The following is a 25,602-nucleotide window of genomic DNA, read 5'->3' on the forward strand; positions in this document are numbered from 1 at the left end:
ACAAGGAAGAATGTAGTTTAATAAAAATGTCGTTTCTCGATTGAACGTGTAAAATTGTAGGAAGAAGGATAGGTTCGAGCTGCAATCTGCTCGGCGTTCAATCGATACGGTTCGTATCAGTAAACTGCCAGGTTCAATCCTCGCGCAATTAATAAAGCGGCATCGTTAATAAATAATACGGAGGTAGAAGAGAAGAATGGATATCGCGGTCGCCATGATTTCCTTGTCGTATCCCGTCACGAATAGCAGGTCGATCGGGCCGAAGAAAAATGGCGGCAACAAATTGAAATCCGGATGGAAAAACGGAGCATAATGACGTATCGAGCGCTCCACTCGCAATATAACGAATTAATAAACGAAACGGAACACGAGATACGCGGATATATAGTCGATCGGTTGCACAGTGTTAAAAATAGTCGGGCAAAACAACACATGGACGAAATACACGGGCCGTGATAAAAACCAATTATACGCAGCGAACATGGTAAACCGAAAAATGCTTATTACCGGTCGACTAAAAAACGGGTTAATTACTGAACCATCCAGACAAGATTATCCCCGGATACGTTCCATAATATTTACGAATTCCGCTGTTTCCCTTGCCTCGTGTTACGACCACTCTAGTTCTTTCGCTCGAATATTCGACGCGGCACACCTAAAATATCAATAAAGCCAGAACGGACGGAGAAACGAAGAAAAGAGAGAAAGAAACAGAGAGAGAGAGAGAGAGAGAGAGAGAAAGAGGGAAGCGATGAAAACGATAAACCGACCGTGATAAAGGTGGACAAGCTTCTCTTATTGGCAAGCCACGGGCTTTCCGAGTGGCTGTTTTTATTACCAGCCGCCACGCTATTGTTGATTATTAAATACGGCTAATAAATCGCGGTCTCAGCGAAAAGGCCCCCAGAGACTGTCGAACCGACAGCTTTCTTGGTTACTCGAGTAACCGGGCGTTAAGGGGAAGATCGATCGATGATTACGATCTACGGATCCGAGTCGCTACAGTTCCACATCGATATCTCGTGGTAGAAGAGCGTGCGGCTCGTGTTATGGCCGCGAGTCTCGCAAGCTTTACGAGGCTGACCACTTTGTCATGGAGGGCGGCATTGACGTTCCGCGAAACGAGCCGACAATAATTTATAAGAAGGCAATGCCGGGCCGATGCGTGCCGCAATCATCTATGAGAAGAGAGCAGCAGAAACGTTTACCAATAGCATGTTTCACGGGGCGCTAATGACACCATGAATATGTATATACGCACCGTGGGGTGGAACGAGAGCGAGAGTGGTCCATCGTGGCCGTGTATACAGGGTGTCCTCTATCGTTCAACCGGCAACGAGAACGATGGTGAACGACAAGGGAGAGAAAATAGAGTGGAAGCTTTTTGGCCCGGGCAAAAGGTGACGGTCGCCTCGTCAACGGGATAACGAGCGCCGTCCCTTCCTCTCTCTCTCTCTCTGTCTGGTGCGTACACGGTTCATGGGAAAAAGCAAATAAAATAAAATATTCGCCGGTTGACCGGCCACTTTGTGCCATGAAAAATTGCATGCAGATTGCGTGACGTTTCGTGACTTTCCACGTGGATGAATAATTTATGACGCGGCGGATAAACCGTTTCTAATTAGAATGCAGATGAATATCGTTTGAACAATGTCCAGTAAATATTTGCGCCGAATAATCAGCGGATTATGAGGGGTTAGCTAATTTATGCACAAGGTATTTTTTCTTTCCTTCTTTCGGGAAATCCCTGCTCTGAAATTTATACATCGTTTACGAAAATTTTGAAACTCAACGAGAAATATAATATTTCGAATTCTACGTATCTAATTCTTAACGCGTTCCCTGCAAACGACAGTGCAGATCAAATACTCGCAGGAGCGCGTCTACGCAAAAATCACAGGGAAGCCTCAAAGCGACCACTGTCCAAAGAGGCGAGGTCGCAACCGGAAGGGTTTCTAGAGTTGAAATTGAAGCGGCTCGAAGCAAACGACACACCGTGTAGACAGAGTCGGGGAGATTAAGGGAGGGCACCGCTCGAAGCTTGGCTACGAAGGATCTGAAGAGAATGACGAGGAAGTGGGCGTGTCCTTTCTACGCTGTAAAACAAACAAGACCCGTTAATGATGCGAGCTGCTAGTTAGACGCAGGACCAAGCCAGTCGGCTCCTCTCGTTGTCTCTCTTGCTCTCTCTCTTCCTCCTTCACACCATCTCTCTTTCTCTCTCTCTCTCTCTCTTTCTCCCTCTTCCTCTTTCTCTTGTCGCTTTGCATAGGAATTCGTTTCACGTCATTCACGTGCATTCTTAATACATCGCCCGAGGGTTGGTTTCAGAGACGGCCCTGCTAACGTTCCGTGCTATTCCTAGCCGTTAACTGGATTTCTGTCCTGTTGGATCAGCCTCCGACGATGACTCGAAGCTTAGTGGTTTTCTCGGATGAGATTTAATGCGTGTTAGTCGAGTAAGGAAGAAGGATATATCCCGGGTATAAATTTCCTTGAGGAACCTCAGAGGGGATTCGGAGTTTGTTGAATAACGTGCAAGTGAAATAGAAATGTCGTGGATGTAGAACTGATATTCTATGAGTTATTTCGTACCAAAAACAGTAGGATACCGTAACATAAGGCAATAGAAGGATAATTTTTGTTTAAAATTCACTATATCCAAACGTATCGGTACACCGAATGTGCCTGTGGAATTATTTAGCCTGACGAGAAGGCGGTTCCCAAGCGGAAGCTAATCGTCCAGACGTCGAAGTTACCCGTTCCTCCGGGTGAATCGTGTCTCTGCATCGTCGAACAATCGCGGTTACCGTAACTAGTTTGCGTCTAATTACACTGATATCGTCGTATAGACGCTCCATTGTTCCACATTGCCGTGAAATGCAACGTCCTTCATTTACTTCCGCCAATAGTCCCAGCTTTCAATACCATCGGCGTTTCAATACCAAAAAATTTTCCAATTTACAGTCGAGCAATACTTTGATGAAAGATGACCGTATCGAACCACAAAAATTCTCTAAAGAAAAGACTGAAATCTCTTGAAAAGTCATCCCACTGGGAAAAGCAATAAAGGCTAATGGAAAACTGATTAAATAAATCGATATGTATATGTATATGTTAATACAATAAAAGCACACGAACTTCGACCTTAAATATCAGGGATGGATGAAGGGATAAATAACGAGTGGCGAAGAAGTATGGATGGGCTGGTTTGGAAAACTGGTGGCTGCTGGTGAAATAATTTAAACGAGGCGGCCGGCGATGTGCGTCGGTCAGGTGACCAGGGTTCCGAATTACGGCCGAAGCCGCGGCCGTGCTATTTATTAGCATAGTTTCTTATCGATTACCATATTCCCGCCATAAATTTCGATTAGAAAGCGTATCGTAAATCCTGGGAATCAGGTTATTAACCGACAGACCCCGGGCTGCCGACGCTTCTCTCATAAATCGACCTGCAATTTATGTAATCGAGTGCACTCGTACGAACGTTCAAGTAGTCGTTCACAACGCTCTTCTTAATATTCGCTGATAAGACGCGGCCAATAACTACGCCCCTCGATCTCGTATCGATGCTTCACGGATCGTTGCCTCGCTAGCAAGCAAGCACATAGTCAAGATTAGTATAACCACAACCGATACTATTCGCCGTAAAGTTGCGGCAGAGATCGCCGGAACTCCGGGCCATGTCATCTCCTGATCCAGATTAGCAAATTAATCGTCGCGTCGAATACGAGATAGGCCGATACCTGGATCTCTCCTCGCGTTTGTTTCTTATGGGTGTTGCTATCGACTTGCGAGTATAATTCAGGGGAAGATCTTTGAGGTGAAATCCTTTCTAATCTTTTTAATTTTGTAGAAATTGATTATTAGAAGGATATTTATACATTTTTCTACAGTGGCCACAGAAAGTATATTTATCGTTGTGATTGATGAAATTCAAGTATGTTAAATTTCGCATTATTTAATAATACATACTTTCATACGACTAGAAAAATTTGATTTTGATTATGAAAGCGGAAGAATGACGGTATATGAGAATACTTTTGGTAGACATTATACTTTGAATATTTTATATACATATTTTCACGCATTATACAGTGTACTTTTACGTTTTTAGATTCCCCATCAATTCATAAACACGTACCACCATTAACGATATTTCTAGAATTTCAATTTCTTACATTCTACTTCTGTAGTCATAACTGTCCTGTCTAATGACGCATGCAATATAATTTCTTGCTAATAACACACGAAAACCACGGATCGTCTACCTGCGACGTCTATTAGCACGACACCAGCTCGTTTAAAAAAAAATCGTAGCTATTAGCCTACGCGTATAATTAATGTCGGCAAAACAACAATTACTCCGGCGCAATTACGCGCGAATGGCGAGGGCACACACGTGCCGGAAGAGGCGGCAGGCCACAGGGTAAGCGCGAAGCGGTCAGAAGAGCAGAGAAATAGAGATGGAGAGAGATGGAGAGGAAAGGGGCACGAATCGGGACTCGTTAGTTACAGATTCGCGAAACTAGATTAACTGACTAATTGTCTTGGCAGAAATCTCCGGTCCCTCGGCCTTGGTCCAGCTTGGGCACACAGGACTCTACGTTGAATTCACGGAACAAAGGCCGTCCAGGCGATCGTAATAATCCGAACTATGCGTTCCATTGGCCCCCGGTCGTGTAAATTCATTGTACGTTCCCTTCCATCCTCTGTTTCACGCTAATTGCGAGAACGCGTGTGTCTATTAACTCTTGCACGCGCCAGTAGAAGATGATAAGCGTATTGAAGCGTTGGTTAAGTTCTTCTAGCAGGTTTAATACAAGCTATATGTTGGTCGCGAAGTTTTACCGCAATGCTACACAACACGCAGCGTATTATCGCTCTGATTTTTCGCCGCTGGTTACCCTCTTACCATCCTGACTATTCTCCACGATAAGTTTTGATGGGACGCGTCACGTTTCGCCATGCTGATGACGGTATGCGGCAAGGTTTAATGAGAACGGCACCGGATTTCGCTGGAAAATTAGCATTTTTTCTGTTGCGCTTATTTTCTGTTATTAATACAAGTACACATGTACGCTTGCCGCTACTAGAAATTTTGTACATACACATTCCCTTTGTGATCTTTCCGCGATAATTTCGAAGTTGTTTCTCGGAAGAGACGAGTATGGGACCAGTGAAAATTGCAAAGATAGAACTAATTAACCCGCCAAGTGTATCCCCGTACCTCTGACCTGGTCGCAAAAGTAGAGAAACATAAAAAGCCCGGCGAATATCGTTCGTGAAGCGGCGAACGAAGCGAGTTTACCGCACAATGGTCACCAAGGGTTGCTCGTAAAGCCGGACTTTTCATTGGTCCTACGACGGTTTGTAAATTTATCGCTCGGCCTGGTCCATGGCGACGTCTAATCATTAGAAGAGGAGCTAGGGGTTATTTAATGAGGCGCGCTGTAAGCCTGCTCTCTCTTTCTCTCTCTCTCTCTCTCTCTCCCACTCTCTCCCTTCTCTTCTTCTCGATTTCTCTTCATGGACCATCACCGTGGCTCGATCTCGTTTTATACGAGATCCCTTTCTCGGCTCTTTGCTCGGTTCTCGTCTGTTCTCTTCTTTTTTCGTTATCGCGGAGGAACCGCTGTCAACGCTGACAAATTACGGCCGGACGCCGCGCCACTTCCCCGGAACGGATATTCATAAGGCGGCTGCGCGCGTACGTTCCGTGGAATTTGCAAATTACTTTTTCCACCGAGTCCGAGAGACACTCGACCTTCTGTCTCTCGTTGCCCCGACCACCGTGGAAACGTGGAGGAACCGACAGATCGTTTTCGTCTCGTACGAGCCGTCGAGCTATGGCCACGAGCATGCGCCAGGCACGGAGGATCGATCCTGATGTGCACGCGTGCCGTAACGAGCCCAACGTGTTCCGTGAGCGTGAGTCTCGGATCATTGATTGTTCAAAGGATCATCGTTTAGTATGCAGGATCCAGCCAGTAGCCCGCTAGGTTAGGTGTACGTACATCTGCTTAAATCCGGCTTACGAATGTCAGTAACCGATGGGAAGGGGAAATGTTTGCCGCTGGACAATGGAAAACTCGTGACATCCCTCTTTCTTTCGTACTCGGCTCTTTAATTATGCACTACGAGCCGACTGGCGAACCTTCTTTTCGAAACGAAAGAACCAACTGTGGACGGACACTTTTGCGCTAACGAAGAATGATTATTGTGGTGGATTGTATAGAGAATTTAGGTGGGTTCGCTCTGTCGAGTAAAGTTTTTAAAAAAGTTTTACCAGTATGCTCGATTTACTTGAGAATTCGAACGATTTCCATGGATGGAAAGCGACTTGGTAGATAGCCGGCAACTTATAGCGTTTTCTGCGAATACGAACTTTAGATGAGCGAAGTTGCATCCGTAATAAAGTAAATGAGAGTAGATATAAGCGGGTTGAAGAGATAGGGGCTGTGGATGAAGATGAGCGGAATTTGTTTCGCGTAATTGTGATTAGAACTTGGAACTGAATCCTCGGCAACTTCCTAAACGTTGCTCGCGTATTTTATACGGTCGGTAATCTGGTCGCCGGAATGGCGAAACAGGTTTTACCTTTCTCGTTCGAATGAAGACGTTTCCGGTACTTTCTGAAAACCGCGTGGACATTTTTATTTACTCATTTATACTCGCCGCGGAAGTTAGAGACCTCGTGGAACGATGTGCCTCGCAAATCCAGATTTACGGGAAAGAACCGGAAGGTAGCATTGAACCGAAAGAAAGTTGTGTTTTTAATAATGCTGGGATACTTTCTTTAATCTTCCGGAAAATTAAATTCTACTGCCATTTGAGAACTTCATTTCCATTAGTTATTATTTCGTCGCTAGAATACTTTCGTATTTATGTGAACATTTTAAAGCGCGAAACACAATATACAATGTGTATAAAAATATACAAGATGTTCAGAGTAGAGGGATATTTTTATTTGTTAGGACATTTAAAGTATATATTTACACGTAGATTATATTCATAAAAATATAATAATTTAGTTACATCGATATTTGAACAAATTTGCCGCGAAAATGATTTACTCATAATAGCTCGATAATAATACACTGTTTAATATTATTTAATGTTGCAATTCAAAATTCAGCTATTCTAAGCTGTATTAAATAATAACTAACATGTACTTAAACAATTTATTATTAGACACCCTCAATATCCAAGAAATATCAATTCTTAAAATAAAAATAGATAATTTAAACATTTTTAAACGATTGTGTAACTGATAATTCCGTATTTCGAAGCAATATTCCAAAAAAAATATCGTACTCCTAGCGAACAGGCAACATGAATCTCTACGTAAACATACTCCGAGTTGATGCGTCGCAAAATCGAGACCGAGTTCATTCGTGTCACAACAATAATACGAAACCTCCCCACTTCGACCTCCGGCTGTTATCGAGTCGTCGACGAGGGCTCGCCGACTTATATACATTCAGTTTCGTGCGACGAGCCACAAGGGACGGCAAACGATTGTTAATTAGCGTCCGAAAAGAGCGACGATTTCACAGTGTACCGTGAGCGGGACCGTTCAGCGAATCGCCATCGAAATCGATAATAACACAGCGCACGATGTTGTCGAGGGGGCGGGAGGACAACATCAAAGGGTGACGAAGAAGATTCAAATTCGCAATCAACGTGCAACGAATTGCGGGCGGTTGATGCGCGGGGAATCGCCTGTGCATAGCGTGTTCGCGCGCGTGTAGCACGCGGAGGACCGCGTTATTCGTGTTGGGACTTGCGAGCCCTCGTTTCGCATAGAAACTAGCTGGTTCGGATAGCGTTACCCGTTCTACGTCCCTAATTCGATGTCAGTGAAGTTTAATTCGCACTTTAAGTTCTTCGTGACGTGAATTTCAGCGGACCAGAGAATTCGAACCATCTGCGCCTCGGATGAACGATATTTCGAGTAATTAAGACTGTCTTCGAGAACCAGTATCAGTCTCCAATTACGCATTCGTCTCGGTAAGTCAAAAAGTATTCTTTTTTCATTTGGATCTTTTCACCTTTCCTGTCTCTCTCTTTCTCTTTCTTTCTTTTTCTTCTTGAGACTCTTTAAAAAATTATCCTGAAAGAGATGTTTCAAGTAAAGGGTAGAATTTTTCCATTGCTACAACGACAAGTCCAGGAAAGTCTGCTTGAGAAACACTTATTACTTTATACAGACTCGTCTGTCGTTTTTAACCGGTGCATTTTTACGAGACACTTAACGCTTCTTACTTTTCGTCTGTAGATACTCGTCTTACGTTTCTCGAGCGGGTGAATTCTTTTTACGCATAGTTGTCGGGAATTTCAATGATTCCTTTTAGAAGCTTTTTGCGTCGTTTTGTTAGGTATCGTTACGTTAAACGGGAAAGCTTAGGATGAAATCCATTTGACGTAGAAAATCGCCGATTACATAAATTTTCATTGCTTCTCGGCTTGCCTTTTCACGGATTTTACGACTACTTACGACCAGTTAAAGCGGAAAATCGCGGTAAACAGCGCGATCCCGATTTCAAGAGGACACGGGGAGGGGGCGACACAATAAATTGCAGTCGTTAGACGGAAACACGAATTTGCGTTTCCGTCGAGCCACGTTCCACCGTACTTTCGCAACTTTCTCGCTCTCTGCGCGTTTGCGGCGCGTCGCATCAATCACGATCGTTATCGCGCCGCGAAATTGTGCCGGCGCACCTTTGCAACGCGCGGAAATTTTCGCCCCGTGTTGATAAATCGCGTTCCCCGTGATCGATTCTACGTAGGCAAGCTGTTTTCTGCATTCGGTTCGAAAGTATCTATCCGAGAAGAAATACAGGCCGATGCAATGATAACGCGATTCAAAATTTATTTCTCTTCCTATCGGTCAATGTACAATTTTATTCTTCTTAACAATTCTTTGCCACGAGTCGAGAAATTTATCACTGTGTTGCTTTTGTGCTACTGAGTGGTCGCAGTAAAATTCGAAGATTATAATTGATGAAAAGAGCGTGTTGTATAGGATTTGTTCTGCCGAATAATTTATCGACTAAGAATATTACGTTGTCTCGAAAGTTTCTTTCGTTTTAGAAGGAAATAATGGATGCACAACATTTTTTGTTTTATATTATTTTATTCAGTTATGTACGATCTGTTTTGTTTTATTTCCATTATTATGATTATACATAATTCACTAATATTAAGTTGTCCCAAAAATTTCTTCCGTTTTAGAAGGAAATAATGGATGCACAACACTTTTTGTTTTATATTATTTTATTGAGTTATGTACAATCTGTTTTGTTTTATTTCTATTATTATGATTATACACAATTCACTAATATTAGGTTGTTCCAAAAGTTTCTTTCATTTCATAAGGAAATAGTACATGTATAACCCTTTTTCGTTTTGAGGTGGATTAAACGTGTAGGTTGTTTGATAAGAAACGAGTGAATGAATTTGTAACAGCCAGTGTATTAAAATTCGTATAAATACAAGAGATAGTGTACGCCAGTTATAATCGTATCTTGCTCAATGCTCTTATACCGATCGTAGAAAAGATAACAATTCAACTGTCCACGTTCTTACATTTATATTTTACCACAAAAAGTTAAAAGTTCTTATGTAACTGTGGTTGAAGATTACAAATAACGGCAATAACAATCTGTCCAGAGTTCGTTTATCTTTAGACCTTGTAAACCAAAACAATCGTTAGTGTTCAAAAGTACAATAATATGGGAATTTTCTGTTGGCTTTTTCTACGCTCACGTGCCGCTACAGTTTTATAGTATTTTATTGAATTTTGTACGATCCATTTTGTTCTACTTCTATTATTATGATCATACATAATTCAATAAAACAATATGAAACAAACAATGTTGTGTATCCATTATTTCCTTATAAAACGAAAGAAACTTTTGGAACAACCTAATATTAGTGAATAGACAAGTTACAGGTTGTAGGTTATAGACTAGTCTTCCATATTTTTAAACTTATACGTCGAATAGAGATTACTGTCGCGGATAACATAGTGTACATTAGCCTGCCTAATCATACCTCGATAATGTCTTAAATACAAACACACGAAACTCAAACGAGAACAATAGATAAAACATGAAATATAAATAAAGATTTTCGAATTTATTGTTTTCGATATGCAACCGAAAATCATAGTTTCTATCGAACAAAAACAAACTTCTTTTTTCCATTCTTCCCTGTGTTGAATCCTAGAAAAATCCTAATTATTTTTCCACGCTCGGAGCTATTATCTAATCGTAAGTGTATCGCTGGCTTATTATACATCATTCGAAAATTCCATCGCAAGCTGAGAATTGGAAAAACAACGAGGCGTTGCTTGGTGGCGGACAATATTTCCGCCAACAGGTGCCGAACGATAATTACCGAAGTGGTAGAGCCGAGAAATGCGTGCGGAAGATATACGATGCAGATGTTTCGTTGGTCGGTTCGGCTGACAAAAAGAGAACACGGGATCATCGACAAGGACAAGGGCAAGGCGGCTTGTCCATAGAAGAAGAGCAAGAAGCAGAAGAAGAAGAAGTACTAGAAGAGAAAGAAGAAAGGAGATCGAGGGGAAGAAGAAAAAATGGGCGGGCGTTAGTCTCCGAGCAAAAGAAGAATGAGAAGGTTAGTGTGCTCCGGTCGGTGGTTAGAAAGGTGGGACGATGGGGCAGGTAGAAACGAAGATGGACCATGAAGAGACACAAGAAGGGGCGTGCGAAGGGGAAGAGCAGAGGAAGGAGATGAAGAAGAAGCGAAGGAGGAGCAACACGACCCTCTGCCGACCTAATGAGCTCCGAGCTCCGGGACTAAAATAATTATAGAAATTTCCTGCCGATGAACGAAGCACCTTAAGAAAGATTGCCTCCCATTAATAAGCCACAGACGTATTTGCCTCCAGAATTATAATCAGCCTGGTCTAACAGGCCGTTCGTGTTTCCGTGAAATTCGTGTGGCTGTCGTGGCTGGCAGCATAGGATCGGCAGCACGAAACGATTTAGTTTAGATTAATATGCTACGTCGGTGTTCTGAGTACCGAGAGATCATGGCTAGACGGAGAAAGTTACAGAGGGAAAGAAGAAGAGGATGGAAAAGGAAAGAGGAAGAAGACTTCGCCTTTCGACTTTATTGATTTTCCTCTCTGCTTGTTCTTCGTCTCTCGTGTATTCGCCGTCCCCCTTTTTCTCTCGTTTCCCGTCCAACCTGCTTTTCTTACCTCTTCACTTTCTTCCTAGTCGTTCGTGCACCAACTGGAAGAAAGTAGACACTCGTATAGGAAGAAGGGCCAAGCAGAAGTTAAACAGCGCGCGTAAATCGAGCACGAATTAGTCACGATCCATTGGTCAACGTAAGAAACGACGTGTCGTCGATCGGTCGCCATGAAATTAGCGTTTATATTTTTGTAAGGCGTAGGGAGTAGGTGGATGGACAGGGCAAAGCGGCGTGGTTCAACGGAGAATGAGTGGTTCGTGGATGGTAAAAAAGTTTTCGGTTGAAGAGAGGGGTAGCTTAAAAGAATATTAAATCGTGAAGAAGTAAGTAGAAGTACCATTGTTGGAGGAAGTACTTGGGTGAAATAAAACGAGAAGAAAAAGATGGTTCATCGCGAATTTGCTAGTAGGTTCGTGAAGTGTTCATTGAACTTTTAAAGTTCTTTATTCTTCGACGTTACACTACGGTTATTTGGGAATTCTGAGCATATAGATTTATCAATTCATTCGATATATCTCTTTTATCTAATTCATAAATTAGAGATTTTAAAGGTGAACTCGGTCAACGAGAAATAAAGTAAAGAAACATGTTCGTGATTGGACACCAATTATTGGCAGAAATGACGTTTCCAATGAAATATAACTCGTATAGACAAGGTGACGTTTTAATCATCTCGCAACATGGCGACGAAACGATCAACGAGAGATCACGTTAATAGGGCGCGACTTGGAACAATCGCGGTGAGAAAGTGAAAAGGTCGCAATTACGAGACGCGCGTGCAGATTTTCGGCTGTAATTAATTACCGGGCGCGAGTTTATTTATCGGTGGCCGCGTGGCGACGCGATAATTTTCTCCTGACGATTTATCCGAAATCCCATCCGATAAATAGTGAGCTTTTCGATTAATCGACCCAACATTTGCTCAGGCGTCACGCGTCGACTAAATATTTTTACTAATTAATACCTCCCCTTTCGTTTTTCCGCTTCAACGAGCCTTTCGCTTACAACGATCGATTCGCTCCTTCGGAATAACCAACATGCCAGATAGAAATTTTAATCGTAGAATTTAAATGGAGGTTTCCCTATGGCAACGTTTATATTCCATGTTTGTTCAGGTTAACTCGACATAGCTGAAATCAATCTTTGAAACTCCTTCCCTCAACCTACATTTTTAATCCGGTCTGCGTTCAACAAAATCAAATCCTGCCCCAGTTTTAATTGCCAAATATACGCCGAGATACCACAATTGTAATGATCGTATTCGATATTTGTTTAATTTGAAATCAATCGATACTCTAGCTTAGCATAATCCCTTGAAACTAGCTCCCGTTAGCTTTGTGTTTAATTCACTTAGTCGTTATTCAGCCAAATTAAATCCAGTTTCAACTCTAATTGCAAAATATTAACCGAAGTACACAGTCTGAAAAACCATACTCGATGTTCGTTCAAGTTAAAACACTTTGACTGCCACGCTGAAATCACATGTTACGCTCAGGACGCCACAGTGTTCTAACACAGTGCACCGTTAGATGCAACATTCCTCCTCATTTTTTTTTTTTTATTGATCTAATAAAAATTGTTTAATTGTTCAGTGGGGCACTTTTTATTTCAAAGTATCTTCTATTTATCGGTTATATTTAAAATACCCTAACTGTTCAATTTTTCATCCAATATTTACAATTCTAAGAAGTTCAAGCGCTCCAGTCACCAATGATCACCGTGGCGTTACAGGAGAAACCGTGACTGGTCACATATGATCAACGTGGCAGTCAAAGTGTAATCTCCGATCGAAGGGCAATTTCTATGAAAAACTATCGACACCAAGCTCGTAGCAAAGATAATCAATATTTCTACGTCGTATTTCCACGAATCGGAGAACTGAAGATTGTTATAAGTGTTGTTCACGATCTACTTTTTGTTTATTACAAAGAAACGTATTTGCTCGTAACGCTTAATTGTTTTTGAAAGTACGCTTCGAGATGGAAATTGATCAAGGCGTTCGTTGAAGTACGATGCAACTTAATGTAGTCACAGTGGCAGTCAAACTAATCATTCCAGCTTGAAACTCCTTTCGTCGTCGCCATCCTTAACCCAGTCATCGTTCAGCTAAAACAAACGCAGTTTCAATTCATTCCTCTTCGCTAGCCAGCACCACCGCGAGTTCCACCCTTCTTCATTCGCCGACCAAATCGTCTAATCCACTGCCCTTATTAAGATATGTATAATTTTGTGTGCTAGACTAGATTAGCCGCGTAGTAGTGACACACGTATGTGAATATGAGTGTGTGGAAGTATGTGTGTGAACGGCGTCTGGAAAAACAGATGAATGTAACTGTTCCGTTGGCAGTCTGGTATGGAAGATGGTGAGACAAAGAAAGTGCTGAGACAAGTGCAAGTGTATATCGACGAAGATCTTGGAAATCGTTTGTTAAATAAATCTTAAACTATTTTAATATGAATTCTAAGTGCAACCTTAGTGTTCCTTTACATTTATTTCGGCAATTAAGATCCACAATTATCAACAGCCCTATCACTCAACTACCATCATTCAACTACCATCCCATCGATTGATCGAACGAAACGGATCATACTTTAGCATCTACTCGCCTCGTTCGCCGTCAAATTGGGCCAGGCTGTTCATCACGGAGGAAAGGGTTAATGATTCGCAAGACAGCCGCGCTGAAAACGGCCAGGCGAGGGCAGAGGAAGGAGCGCGAACAAGTTAGCGGCGCGAGGGGCGAGCTGCGAAGCGTATCGATTGTCGGCGAGATCATTTTTCACTGGAAGCGAGAAGCCGGCTGCTCGGGACAGGGAAAAGGCTCGCGAAACGTGTGTTGGCGCGGACCCGCGATTTGCATATGAAAGCCAACCTCGACTCCTGCCGCTTGTTGTCGCGCCGTTGTTTGATTGGCAGAGAACTCTCGCGTTTCATTCCATCCCCGCGTCTTGTCGTTTTCGAAGGAGCACCGTTGTCTAGCCTGTTTCGCCAGAAACGAACGAAGGTGCGACGACCGTGTTCGCGTGGCGACTCCTCGACTTGTCGAGAAACGAAGACTTGAATTCTTCGTGCCGGTTCCAGCCTCGCGTGTTTGCCTGCCGGCACCATTTGCATATGCACAACTCGGTGTTTCGATGTTCGCTCGATGTTTTCAGTGTCTTCTCATGTCTATTCCTCCTGATTGCGATTGATCTCGTTGCGTTGGAATGCGAACTTTCTTGTGCAATACACGCGGTTACGTAAATAGGTATTACGCAATTAATTCGATTTCGAGCTTTGGAGCTTCGACCTAGAGATTATTTGGGCAAGAGTTTGTTATATTAGGTTGTCCGAAAAGTTCCTTTCGTTTTATGAGGAAATAATAGACGAGTAATGTTTTTTGTTTTGTATTATTTTGTCGAATTACGTACGATCCATTTTATTCTGTTGAGATAAACACCGCAACATTTCACAGACTTGGTTTCACGTTTATATAAACGTGCACTGTTGTAAAATACACATTCGCGAAAGAAAGACACTTTTCGGACAACCTAATACTTTAAACGAGTAGATTGTATGATACTTGATGTCCGAAAAAATGTATACGTTCTTGGATAAATTTACAAGTCCACCGAAGATCCTTTGTGGAATTAAGTTAAACAACACATATTTATTACACAATAAATTTACAATCCAACGATCCAAATCATTAAAAGTGTCACATAGTGGTCCTTCTTGGAATATGGAATTCCTATGAATATATCATTGCCTGTGTGAAGTGTATATTTCAAAAAGGGGGGAAAGCGCCGCCAAGAGAAGACTAGTCGTTGGAAGTAAGATAAAAGTTGCAGTGATGCCCAAGTGGCAGTGAAGCAGGAACGCGACCGCCGCGCCGACGAGGCAAGATACTCTGTTCATGCTGAAAGCTTCGGAGTAGCTTGCTGATATTTTTTTCACCAGTCGAATAAATCTATCTTCAAAGATAACGCACACGAGAAGATAGAAACTCTCACGTTGGAACTGAAAGTAAGTTGGACGTTTTTCATCAACAGGAGAACTGGGTCATCTTTAACGAGTTGTTCGCAACGCGTCGTGAAATTTAGACGTTTACCACGGTGTCGAGTACCTTCTCGCGACAAAAATTACTCCAACAGTTTGCGGCCAGATTTTTTAACCACACCCTGTACTTTCCTCGGGATAAATGTTACGCGCGTACGGTAATTGGCCCGAAATTACGCCCGGCCGGTTTATGGAGATTAAGATCGAGCCGCGCGCCGACGATCACGCTTCGAGGAGCCAAGAAGAAGAAGAAGAAGAACCTACCTCTCGAACAAGAAGAGGAAGAAACCTTCTCGAAGAAGAAGAAAAGCCTTCCTCTCGAAGAAGAGAAGGGAAGAACTCTCTTCCGAAATAAGAAGAAAGTTTCTATTGGAAAGAAAGGGAGAAACACGATGAAGTAGAAGAAGAATCGCCTACAGCTCGATACGAGGCGAAGATAAAACCAAGAAGAGGCCAACTGGTCGACGTAAATGCGATTTAACGGGGATTCGTAGGCAGCTCGTTGTTCCAAGCTACAATGCCGCGCAATTTCTCGTAATTGATCGGTGGAACGGCGTAAATGGCGTGATCTATGGTTTTGGAAGGAGAACTGACGCTCATCGTCGACTCGCGAATCGATTAAACGCGGCTGTTTTGCCCGGCGCACGTCTGATTTCACGCGCCATAATGAACGTGCCTCGCGAAGGGTTTGGCAACGTATCTTCGACTCGTCGCTGTGGCTACTTCGGAGTTTCTTCGTGTAATGACACAGTGTACAATATTGTAGAAACTCGTAGCACAGTGTTATCGATTTCTCTGCTTTTCGTTCATTTTCATGAAAATGTGGTATCTTGAGACAATTACCTACTTATTTACATTTTCTATTATTTGCTTCAAAACTGGCAATATCAAGCAATTTTAAAGGACAATTTACCAGGCATCAAGGTTTCATTGAAATTGAAACCTTCGAGTGAATATATTATTGAGATATGTATAATTTTGTGTGCTGGACTGGATTAAACGCGTAGTAGAGATACTTGTGCGTGGGTGTCAGTGTATGGAGATATGTGTATGCGTGGCGTCTCGAAAACAGATGAACGTAAACTGTTCAGTCGGTTAACAGTCGGGAATGGAAGAAAGTACTGAGACGCGTGCAAGTGTGTATCGATGAATATCTTAGAAATCGTCCATAAAATAAATATATAATTATTCTAATATTAATTCCAAGTGTAAATTTAGTGTTCCTGTAACATTATTTCGGCTATCAAGATCCACAATTCTCAACAAATATAATCTGGCGTTAGATTTCCTCTTGGTACGAAGTAATCGAGGCTGATGGAAGCTGTTAAAGAAGATCGCTCGAGAATCTACGCTTCGTAGAATTTTACGGACGAATGTCTTACACGATTCTCATTCCTATTTAACCTGCCAGTCTCTGCCATATCTCTGATGCGCGTCAGTTACCAGAAACCACCCGTCCTTATTGGCCTGACCGAATTAGCAGAAGGAGGCCCGTGATCGTCGCAAAAACTCGTATCTTCATCCGTTTGAAGAATAACCGGGCCAGTCGAGCGTGGTTGCCAGGGTAGTTAATCAACGAACGAGGACGATGCATTAGCCGCTAGGTATAATTACGAAATTTGTCAAAGAACGTTGGTCCGCGCGGGTCTCGGCACGACCAAAGGAAAGAACAAAGGGCAAGATAGGAGGAAGACACAGCGGCATTGACAAAAGGGCGGAGGGGTCATAGGTCGTATCGTGGATATGAAATTCTTGCATTATCAAGGTCAAACGTTGGGGAACGTGACTTTTAGCGGGGCTGTTAGCCACGTCACGCACGACTGGCCATGATAACCGACGACACTGGATGTTCTCGGAAGCATCAGTCTTGGTACGATGTCCACCAGGCACCCGGAGGAAAAGATGCACGAGGGAAGAAAGAAAGGAAGAAAGAGAGTCCGCTTTCTCGTGCAGACCACGTCGGGCAAAAAACGATTAAGCCGGCTATTGACATTCCGGAGCGCAAGGCGGAACGCGCGGCAGATATCGTTTGATATCGTAAAATAAATCGAGCTTAAGTGATATCGAGCACCGAGACCGTTCTTTCTGTCTCACGTCGTTGCAAGGTACCATTCCATGATTCGATCCCGGAACTGGAATTCAACGGGAACGAATTTCGACGATCAACTCCCATAGGTTTTTCTCCTCGCTTTTGGTTCCAAGCTTCATCTCGCTTCTCTTGCTTTTTGTTCCTTTTGCCCTATCGTTGCCGCGTGCAACGCTAACGCTCGTAATTCGTTCTATTCGATTTTATCTGACCGTTCGATAATTATTTACACTGGTTAATCGACGATTTCACGTGTAATTACGTTTTAATTTTGAATCGTCGCGTTCGACTCGATTTCGACGAGTTTCGTGGCGGCTGGTTATGTCGACTCGCGACTTCCACAACCGCTTGTCCGACTGTTGAATTATTGGGAGAACGATCGCGTCCTAGGATCGAACGACGAGGCTGCTGCAGCTCTATGAGGTACTACCACCAGTCATGCGTACAACTTTTCCCGTTCAATTATTCAGAAACGTTAGTTTCTGTTCTCGTGATGTTCTCAATTTTACCAACCAGACACGTAATTAGAATGGTAAAAGACACGCGACTTAGTTTCATCAATTTATTTATTACGCACAGATGATAAGAAAATCGTAAATTCCAAGAACGTTGCAGAAAGTAATACGTGTGTTCGTAGTTTCTCCGCGAGTTTCAATCTATCGACGATGTCAGCATCGGTAAAAGAAACTTTAAGCGCAAGTGAAAGAACAAAACTAAAATACATAAATATATATATATAAAACTATAATACATAAATATATATGCAATTCCTTTAAGAAAAATTATCTCCCGACCAAAAGTTAAAGGAATCTTACCCAAAACTTTCTATAATATTACCATCAGCTTTCTCAATATATTTATCCATGTATTTTAAAGCGTCAAATTCGCGAAATTTCCGTAATCTTACTAAAGCAATATATCAAAGAATATCTCCATTATCAACGAAAGCGTTATACATATTTTCCCCAACTAATCACAGCATCCCACGAACCGCGCCAAAGGGGCGCATTAACCGAAACCTGCTCCAGAATCTCCTTATTACTCTTTTTAGCGACACTCACCTGTTATCTACCTGGAGCCATCCGGTATATCCTTAACGAGGAGCCAGCGTTGAAACCGAATACACCCGCGTACGTCAGGAGCCCGAAAATATCATGTGTCCCTCTCGATCGACCAATCGCCTCGCAACCATCTCCCATTCCATCGCAGAATCCTCGTACCAGCTAAAAGGAGCTTTTTACGTTTGCAGACCGCGCGGCGTGATGGCGGAATGCAAGGAGCATCCAGGCGGCGTTACACTTGCTGTATGGTGGTTTCCGACCAGCTCCTTGTGTCTTGTGGCAGCGTGTGCAACGAAGAAACAGCGAAAAAGGTAGGAACGATCGTATCAGCGAAACGAGTAACCGTTTCAACAAGGGGTAGGGATAGAAAGAGAGTGGAACGAGGAGAGAAGAAAAAAAAGAGCGAGAAGAGGAACAGAAAGTTTCGCTACACCGTCGGCTGAGATATTACCGTCCGTAGAATCCATTATGCCAGGCAGCGAATCGTTTTCGTGCTTTTTCTTCGACAGACTCGTTCGACTTTATCGGCCTATCGGCTTCTAGAAATAGAGCGACGCCGTTTCACGGGTTTTTTGCCTGACTGTCGGTTCGATCGAGTTCCAGGTAGAGACTCGCGAGGAGACGAAGGGACTCTGAAAAGTAACGGATATTTATCGAATGGATCCGTATATTCGGTTGTTTACCAAAGGGAGCATAGCTTGGCTAGGGTGTTTGAATATGCAGGGTGGTTATAACGGTGAGGATAGATTTATGGAAATTGGATCAGCAGGAGGTGGAAGACTCTTCTAGCCGAGTTATCTAGGAATAGGTGAACCTTCCCTGCGGCGCTGAATTGCTTGTGGATTCCTCGGTTTTTAATTTGTTCGACGAGTAATTTGAATGAAAAGCTGATTTACCGTAGCCTCGTTCGTTGGTGCGAGTTATTGCGGTAAAATATTGATACTGCTCGAGTGCCTCGTTAGCATTTAGAGGAGAATTACCTATTTCACGATCGTACCCCATATCATGAATTTAACACTGTCAAAATGACCAATTCGTAATTTTTCATTGAAATTTTGTGGATTTAATGGAATGCCTCGTACGTATATTACAGCCATCGGTAATTATAACGTCAACTTTTTCTGTCACCTAATTTCTGTGTCAGCATGCGTTTCAGAGTTAGGCTTAGGCTTTTATTTCGTTAAGAACTGCTTTCTTGTTCTTGGAAGTCATAAGGATCGACATCACACGATTCAAGATTAATGTCTAATATTTCGTAGAAACGTTATAATTTTAAAAGTCTAAACAATTTTTCGTAAAATACATTTTCAACGAGAGCTTGCTTTCTTTTTTACCTCCTATTATGTATTTTACTTTAAATCGCTTTGGTATACATTTTATCAGAATACACCAGAGTACTGTTACGAAGCTCAACTCGTTCCGGCTGAACAACTACACAGTTCCGTTGCAAACATCTCCGGACCATTCCAACGAACCAAATCAAACTGCATCAAAGATCATCCGATCGATATCCAGTCTATCGGGAAAGGAACTGGAGCAATCTCGTCTTCCCACATGCAGAAGGTATCGATTTCCGTGTCCAGCGGAAGTATGTCACAGCGATAAAGCATGCGTCGCGCGCGAGCCCACCAGAACTCTAGGGCACTCGACGATAGGACCATCTACGGCGTGGGTGCGTCGAATTGAAGTCGTAAATCGCGCAACTCCACGACCGTGACGGAATCGACGCTGTTAATAGGAAAACTGCAAAACTCAAGCTGTCCATCGCGGTGAAACGAGCCTGCCGACTAATGTTGCACGCTTATCGGCGCTGATTCTACTTTGACAAGCGCGGAGGATCGCGTTCCAGCTCGCGTAACTACAAACCGCTCCTTTTCTCTTTCCTCTTCTTCCTTTTATCTGCAACACATTGTTGCTTGTCGACGTTACAGGTATCACGGAGAAGACGGTTTTAGTCTCGTCGAAAGAGGCGAGAAGTCTCTCGCCGGTTAGGCGAGCAGTGATTGCTGGCGGTTTATCGAGACTGCATCGGCCGTTTCGAAAAATGAGAGGTTGTAATGGAAGAGGAGCGTGAACAGATGTGATCAATTGGTTGCGAGATAGATGGTCGGCGTTCGTGGTGTTTTTTTTTAATTGGCAGATCGAGGGTTTAAGTAGACTGTGATCGGTGAGGTGAATAGGCAAATTGACTCTGATAGATTGCGCGCACCGATCACAGAAACGTGAATAGTCGGCCGATTTCAAGACAAATTTAAACAAAGTTAAGCGTCCGAGCTTTATCGAATAAATGGGTTAAATCGTTAATCGCCAACTATTCGATAAATCTAATGAAATTACGGGGATGGCAGTACGCGCGTAGTCCACTTTTCCGCGAGGAATTTCCGCAGCCGCCGTGTATCAAAGGGATTTTTGAAGCGCTTCGTTCCCGCGGGAATGCCTCGAATCGTTGGTAATACGCGAATTTCGAGGAACGCTCTGATAAATACGTCGATCGATGGGGTTCTCGAATCGTGTCAGCCTCGACAGAGAGAAAGAGAGAGAGAGAGAGAGATTGAGAGGGAGGGAAAGGGACAGGTCATGGAACATCGAGGGGCCGGAAATTACTAGATACCTTGGAGCCGCTAATGTTTATCGTAATACCCCCATTTTCTCGGTGGGTGCTTATTTTTTTCACCTCTCCACCCGCGTGTGTTCTCTACCTCCGCAAGAGAGCGGAACGATCCGGGTTGGTTCGGTCGTTACGATACGCCGGCTGGCAAATATGAATTATTAAATTTGGACAAAGGTTCACGCCTCGACCGATGTACACGAAGCACCGAGTGGTCTGCAATAAGACAACCGAATGCAGCCGGACTCCCTGTAATCAAGCGCAATCACGGCGACTGCTTATTTACACCTCCTGGGACCAGTGAAAGCTCCGTGCAACGAGCCACCACGATGGGGCTCGTCTGCAAAAATCGTAAACACCGTGTAGAAGCGGACGAGGCACAAGAAGAGTTCCGGCCACGACTCTAACCGCCGCCGGACGAATTACTTTTTAGCCGTGCAACGGATCGGTATCCGACGCCCGTCGTTGGATCTCGTCGTCCGGCAAAAGGGGAAGAACGTCCCGATCACCGGGTTTCGTGTTAGACGGGGAATCGAGGTTGGTGGAAAATTGCAAACTCTTGCTGAGTGCCGGTGTCCGATGGTGCGCGATTTATAGTTTGAGATACTATGGAGCATTAGAAAGTTGAAGAACGAAAGCATACGCACGATGGTGGATCGGGAAGATAAGGAAGGTCGAAGATTAATTTTTGAATTGTAGGAAAGTTGAGCCGATCATGAAAATTTTCTTCCTTCCATTTCGTCTTGAACTTTGATGGCAATTTTCAAAGTACATGTCTGTTGGTGGATGAAGAGGAGGGTTTAATTTCTGAATTCTTTGAAAGCCAAGTGAACCGTGAAAATTTTCTTGTTTCGACTTGGACTTCAACGTGGATGTTGGAAAGTAACTTTCGTATTCTTCTCCCCGTTGTTCCTCTTCTTTGTGCCTGTTCCTCCCTGATGCCTTTAATTTCGACGTATGCTGGTTGCATTTATGATTCGCCACGATGCGTCGTGCCACAACCTCGAACAAGGAACCAACCGGTTTTTGAAACAAAGAAACGACCGGTGTCGCAAGGGCACGAACCACACACCGTTGTGTCTCGTCGTTAGCCGAACAATGGTTGGGCTGCGCGCCGATTCAATGAATCGGTCCTTACGTGTTAATCGAGATTTACATCGTAACCGCGTAATAATACGCTTCGTTCTTGAATGGAGCGTAGTTGATGCCTCTCCGGTTTCAATGATACCTTCGTAGAGGAACTCTCTCTCTAGCCCGGACTTATGGACTTTGAAGATATTTTTAGTGAAATATAAAACGCTTCGATTCGAAGGTGAAGATATTCTTAAATTCCATGAAATCTTTTAACATCAAGTTCTTCGATGTTGATATCAAAATTCACGTAATAATAATAATAATAATAATCCTACAAAATAATTGTGTAACCCTTAAAATTCTATATCCAAATAGGCTCGAAATTGGATAGGAAGCGACGCGTCATTTGCACGAAACAAACCTTTCTATATTCACACGAGAAGACCGCGCCAGACGATGAAGTTCGTTTCAGACAGAAGTGTATGTACGTATACGTCGACTTGGTAGTTCAGCCGCGATCACGAGCAGACACGGCCGACACGAAACATTTGTATCCGCGAATTACAAACTTTTAAATTGCTCGGATAGACGTGTAGGGTCGGACTTGTCCGTGTAATCCGTTCGACCTGTCGAAGATCGGTTAGTTGTTAGACGAGAAAAGGAGGAAATAGTAGAAAAAGCTTGGCTGTCTCGGAGGAAGCAGTCAGTCCTAGTAGTCGGCCAATCTGTCTGTCCGTGGCCAGGAACAAATTTTTTTTTCTTGCTCTTCTTCAACCCCTAACCCGATCTCTCTCCGGTGAACCGCAAACTTTTCTATATCCGGTTCGATGGAGCACTCTTTGGCTCGATATTCCTTCCTTGGCGTTCGATTGAAATCAATTATACGTACGCCGCTGTGGCCAACTCTTATACCGATCCTTCTTTCACCGCTACCACTTCCTTTCGGTTGGTAACCATGAAATATTCATTTGTTTGCTCTGCTGCAAAGAGCATCGCGCGATGCAAGGAAACAACGCCAGATACAAATTGATATATTTACGATTTCATTGTAATACGAAAAAGAAACGTCGGAATTAGTTGGCAGAACATTTGCATTTTTAGTCTTTTAATACTTTCCAGGGTGGACGCAATTCTTGGTACAATTAGCGTGCGGAAGATTTTACGGTTTCAAGGGAGTTGAAACGATGAAACGACTCCTCGCCATAAAAAGCATCGTTCTATCCTCAACGCAATCAAATATAAAATATAAATCTGACCTATCTTCAAGTTATTTTTCCAAGAACCGAATTCTTCAGCAGAAACTTGCTCTATTCGCTTATTTTGAATCGTGGAATTTTTCTTGCCCAGTTTGAACCACGATCATCCGGTTTACTGTCTATAATTTCCAAAGTAATTACAAGAGTACGTAAAAGGATTTCAAGCAATCACGTTGCAACAGTGTGAAACGATAGTCACTACACGATAAAGTGGAACATTAGTTTCGTTTGACTAACGAAGAACCTGAAGCATTAAAGTGTTCGCTGAAACCTTACAAAATTTCCACTAAAACCATGAAATGCCAGTACAATAATCTTCGACGCAGCAGCAGCTCTTCAGCTCTTGCTCTAAAATTCACGCAGAGGAAACTTACGTGTTTCCCGCGAGCAATAACCGTTCCCTACGTCACGAAGTTTGTCGGAGGGTGGTGGCCCTTGCTGCAGAGCAATAATTATTCGCGAAAGGAGGGGGCGGAATTCGCGAATCGAGCTCATAACTCAGACAGTTTGAACGGAGCAGTCGGGCAGAAGTCGTGTCTTGGAGCCCCCCGCGGAAAGTTGCAGATCTCAGGGCTTCCGGAAGTTCCAACTCCCCGAGTGACGTGCCCCGTCTGCCACGAGTCCCGGTTCTACCTGGCGCTGCGTTGTTTGCCCAAGACGTTTACAACGTGCCATGCGGTCGATCCGTTCGTCGACAAACAGCGCCGCGATAACGACGTCGACGATATATTGCTAATAGCGGATTCCGAGTTCCCAGGCGGATCAACGACCGGAGATTAATTTTAATGCCCGTTATCCGCGGCACCGATTTATGCGCTTCCTGTTTCTCCTTTTTGCTCCAACTTTCGGTATTTTCGGACACCAGGAGAATGAAAAGAATTGGTCTAAATATTAGACATGGAAGTTAGTTGCGCAACTATTGCAATACGCCGGAATTATATTGCCAGAGCATGATCCGTTAAAGATAAGGATAAGTTTTGCGAACTGCTGATCAAACAGGGATGATATGCAAAAGGATAGTTTGGCGATAGAAACTTTATACCTCGGTGAAAGTTATAGTTTTTAGTAATCATTTAAGCCATAGTCAAGTCTCTTATACGAGCCTTGCACAGGCCAAAGTGGTTAATTCCACTTGCTGAGATTTTGGAAATTTTGGAAGTTTTAATGAAAAGCACTCGATCGATGCTTATCGATATTAAATTATGTAACTTCGTAAGTTTTCTTTAATCGTTGTTTCGTACTGCTCATAGATACCGTATTTATCGTAACCTTACTTCCGTTTCCTTCTTCTACGCTAGGTATTTTCCAATTGTCGATTGTTTAACCTTTCAAACAGTTAAGAGAGAAATTGCAGCATCTCGAACGGAATCCATTTATCTACTCGGTATAACAATCTAGGCCCGAAATCATAAAGTTCTAGGTCCCGATTCACGCACGGGGTATCCCGCGCCGATAGCGAAATCCAGCGACTTAGTCCAGCTCGGGCATCGCAAAGACCTTAATCTCCGCAAAGTGAAAACTAATTTCCCGGCAGGCGATAAATCCGGCGTGACATCGGTGGAATTTTTGCGGTCGCGCCACGTTCCAACGATTACGTAACGACGAATCGATTTCGGCTCGAATGGAGGGATAATCGGGGCAGCCGTGGGGCTGGGATTAATTATTGAGAAGCAAAAGGTCGGCTGCTGGAAGGCGGTTCGCCGGTAGTCAGCAGTTCGTGAGCCATGGCACGCCACGTTGCTGGACCGATCTGCAACGCTCGCAGTTCCCCGCTCAGGTGCAATTAAATCCAAGAGATTCCAGGTTGGATGTGCTAGTCTCGATGACGAAACCCAAATATGCGCCATGTCGCGTCGATCCAACGCGAGGAACGGGAACACGAAACTGGGGATACGAGGTCGAGCGTGCGGGGATCGAACACGACTCTCGTGACGTTGGTCGACGAATTTCGGCTCTCGTTCGAAACGCCTACGCGACGAGACGGATAGACGTGTTCGCGCGACGACGACGCGTTCTTTGAAGTACCTTGTTATTCCTCCTTATTTGCGCATTCGTTTGTTCGCGTTTTCGAAGACTTTAGATTTATTGGAGAGCTTGTTGGAACGGAATTTACTGGAAAATTGTTGGATGACGAGACCTGCCGCATCGCATGACAAGGCTGCTGGAGATTTGAATGTGGAACTTTATTGAAAAATATAGCGGAGGCTTGTATCGATAGTTGAAAATGCCATCGTCTTTCTATCGCGAAT

At 43.4% G+C, this 25,602-nt stretch overlaps 1 protein-coding gene across 8 annotated transcripts in view; it reads left to right on the forward strand.

Annotated features, from left to right (window-relative positions):
• Positions 1-25,602, forward strand: part of LOC138179234 (uncharacterized) — a 210,903-nt gene that overhangs the window by 60,174 nt on the left and 125,127 nt on the right. For 4 of the 8 annotated variants that reach the window (XR_011172968.1, XR_011172970.1, XR_011172974.1 and 1 more), the window contains exons 2-3: positions 7,909-8,013; positions 18,604-18,726. Coding sequence is in view for 1 of the 8 variants with exons in the window: in XM_069111825.1 (XP_068967926.1) it covers positions 17,773-17,874; positions 18,604-18,726 (225 nt within the window). In the remaining 7 variants the exon portion in view is untranslated. Of the gene's footprint in view, positions 1-7,908; positions 8,014-17,636; positions 17,875-18,603; positions 18,727-25,602 lie in introns of those variants that run through there. The other 4 variants (XR_011172969.1, XR_011172973.1, XM_069111825.1 and 1 more) reach the window with 3 other exon arrangements.

This window comes from Bombus flavifrons, chromosome 4 (assembly GCF_040668555.2).
Source record: "Bombus flavifrons isolate JBK064 chromosome 4, iyBomFlav1_principal, whole genome shotgun sequence".
Classification (NCBI taxonomy): domain Eukaryota; kingdom Metazoa; phylum Arthropoda; class Insecta; order Hymenoptera; family Apidae; genus Bombus; species Bombus flavifrons.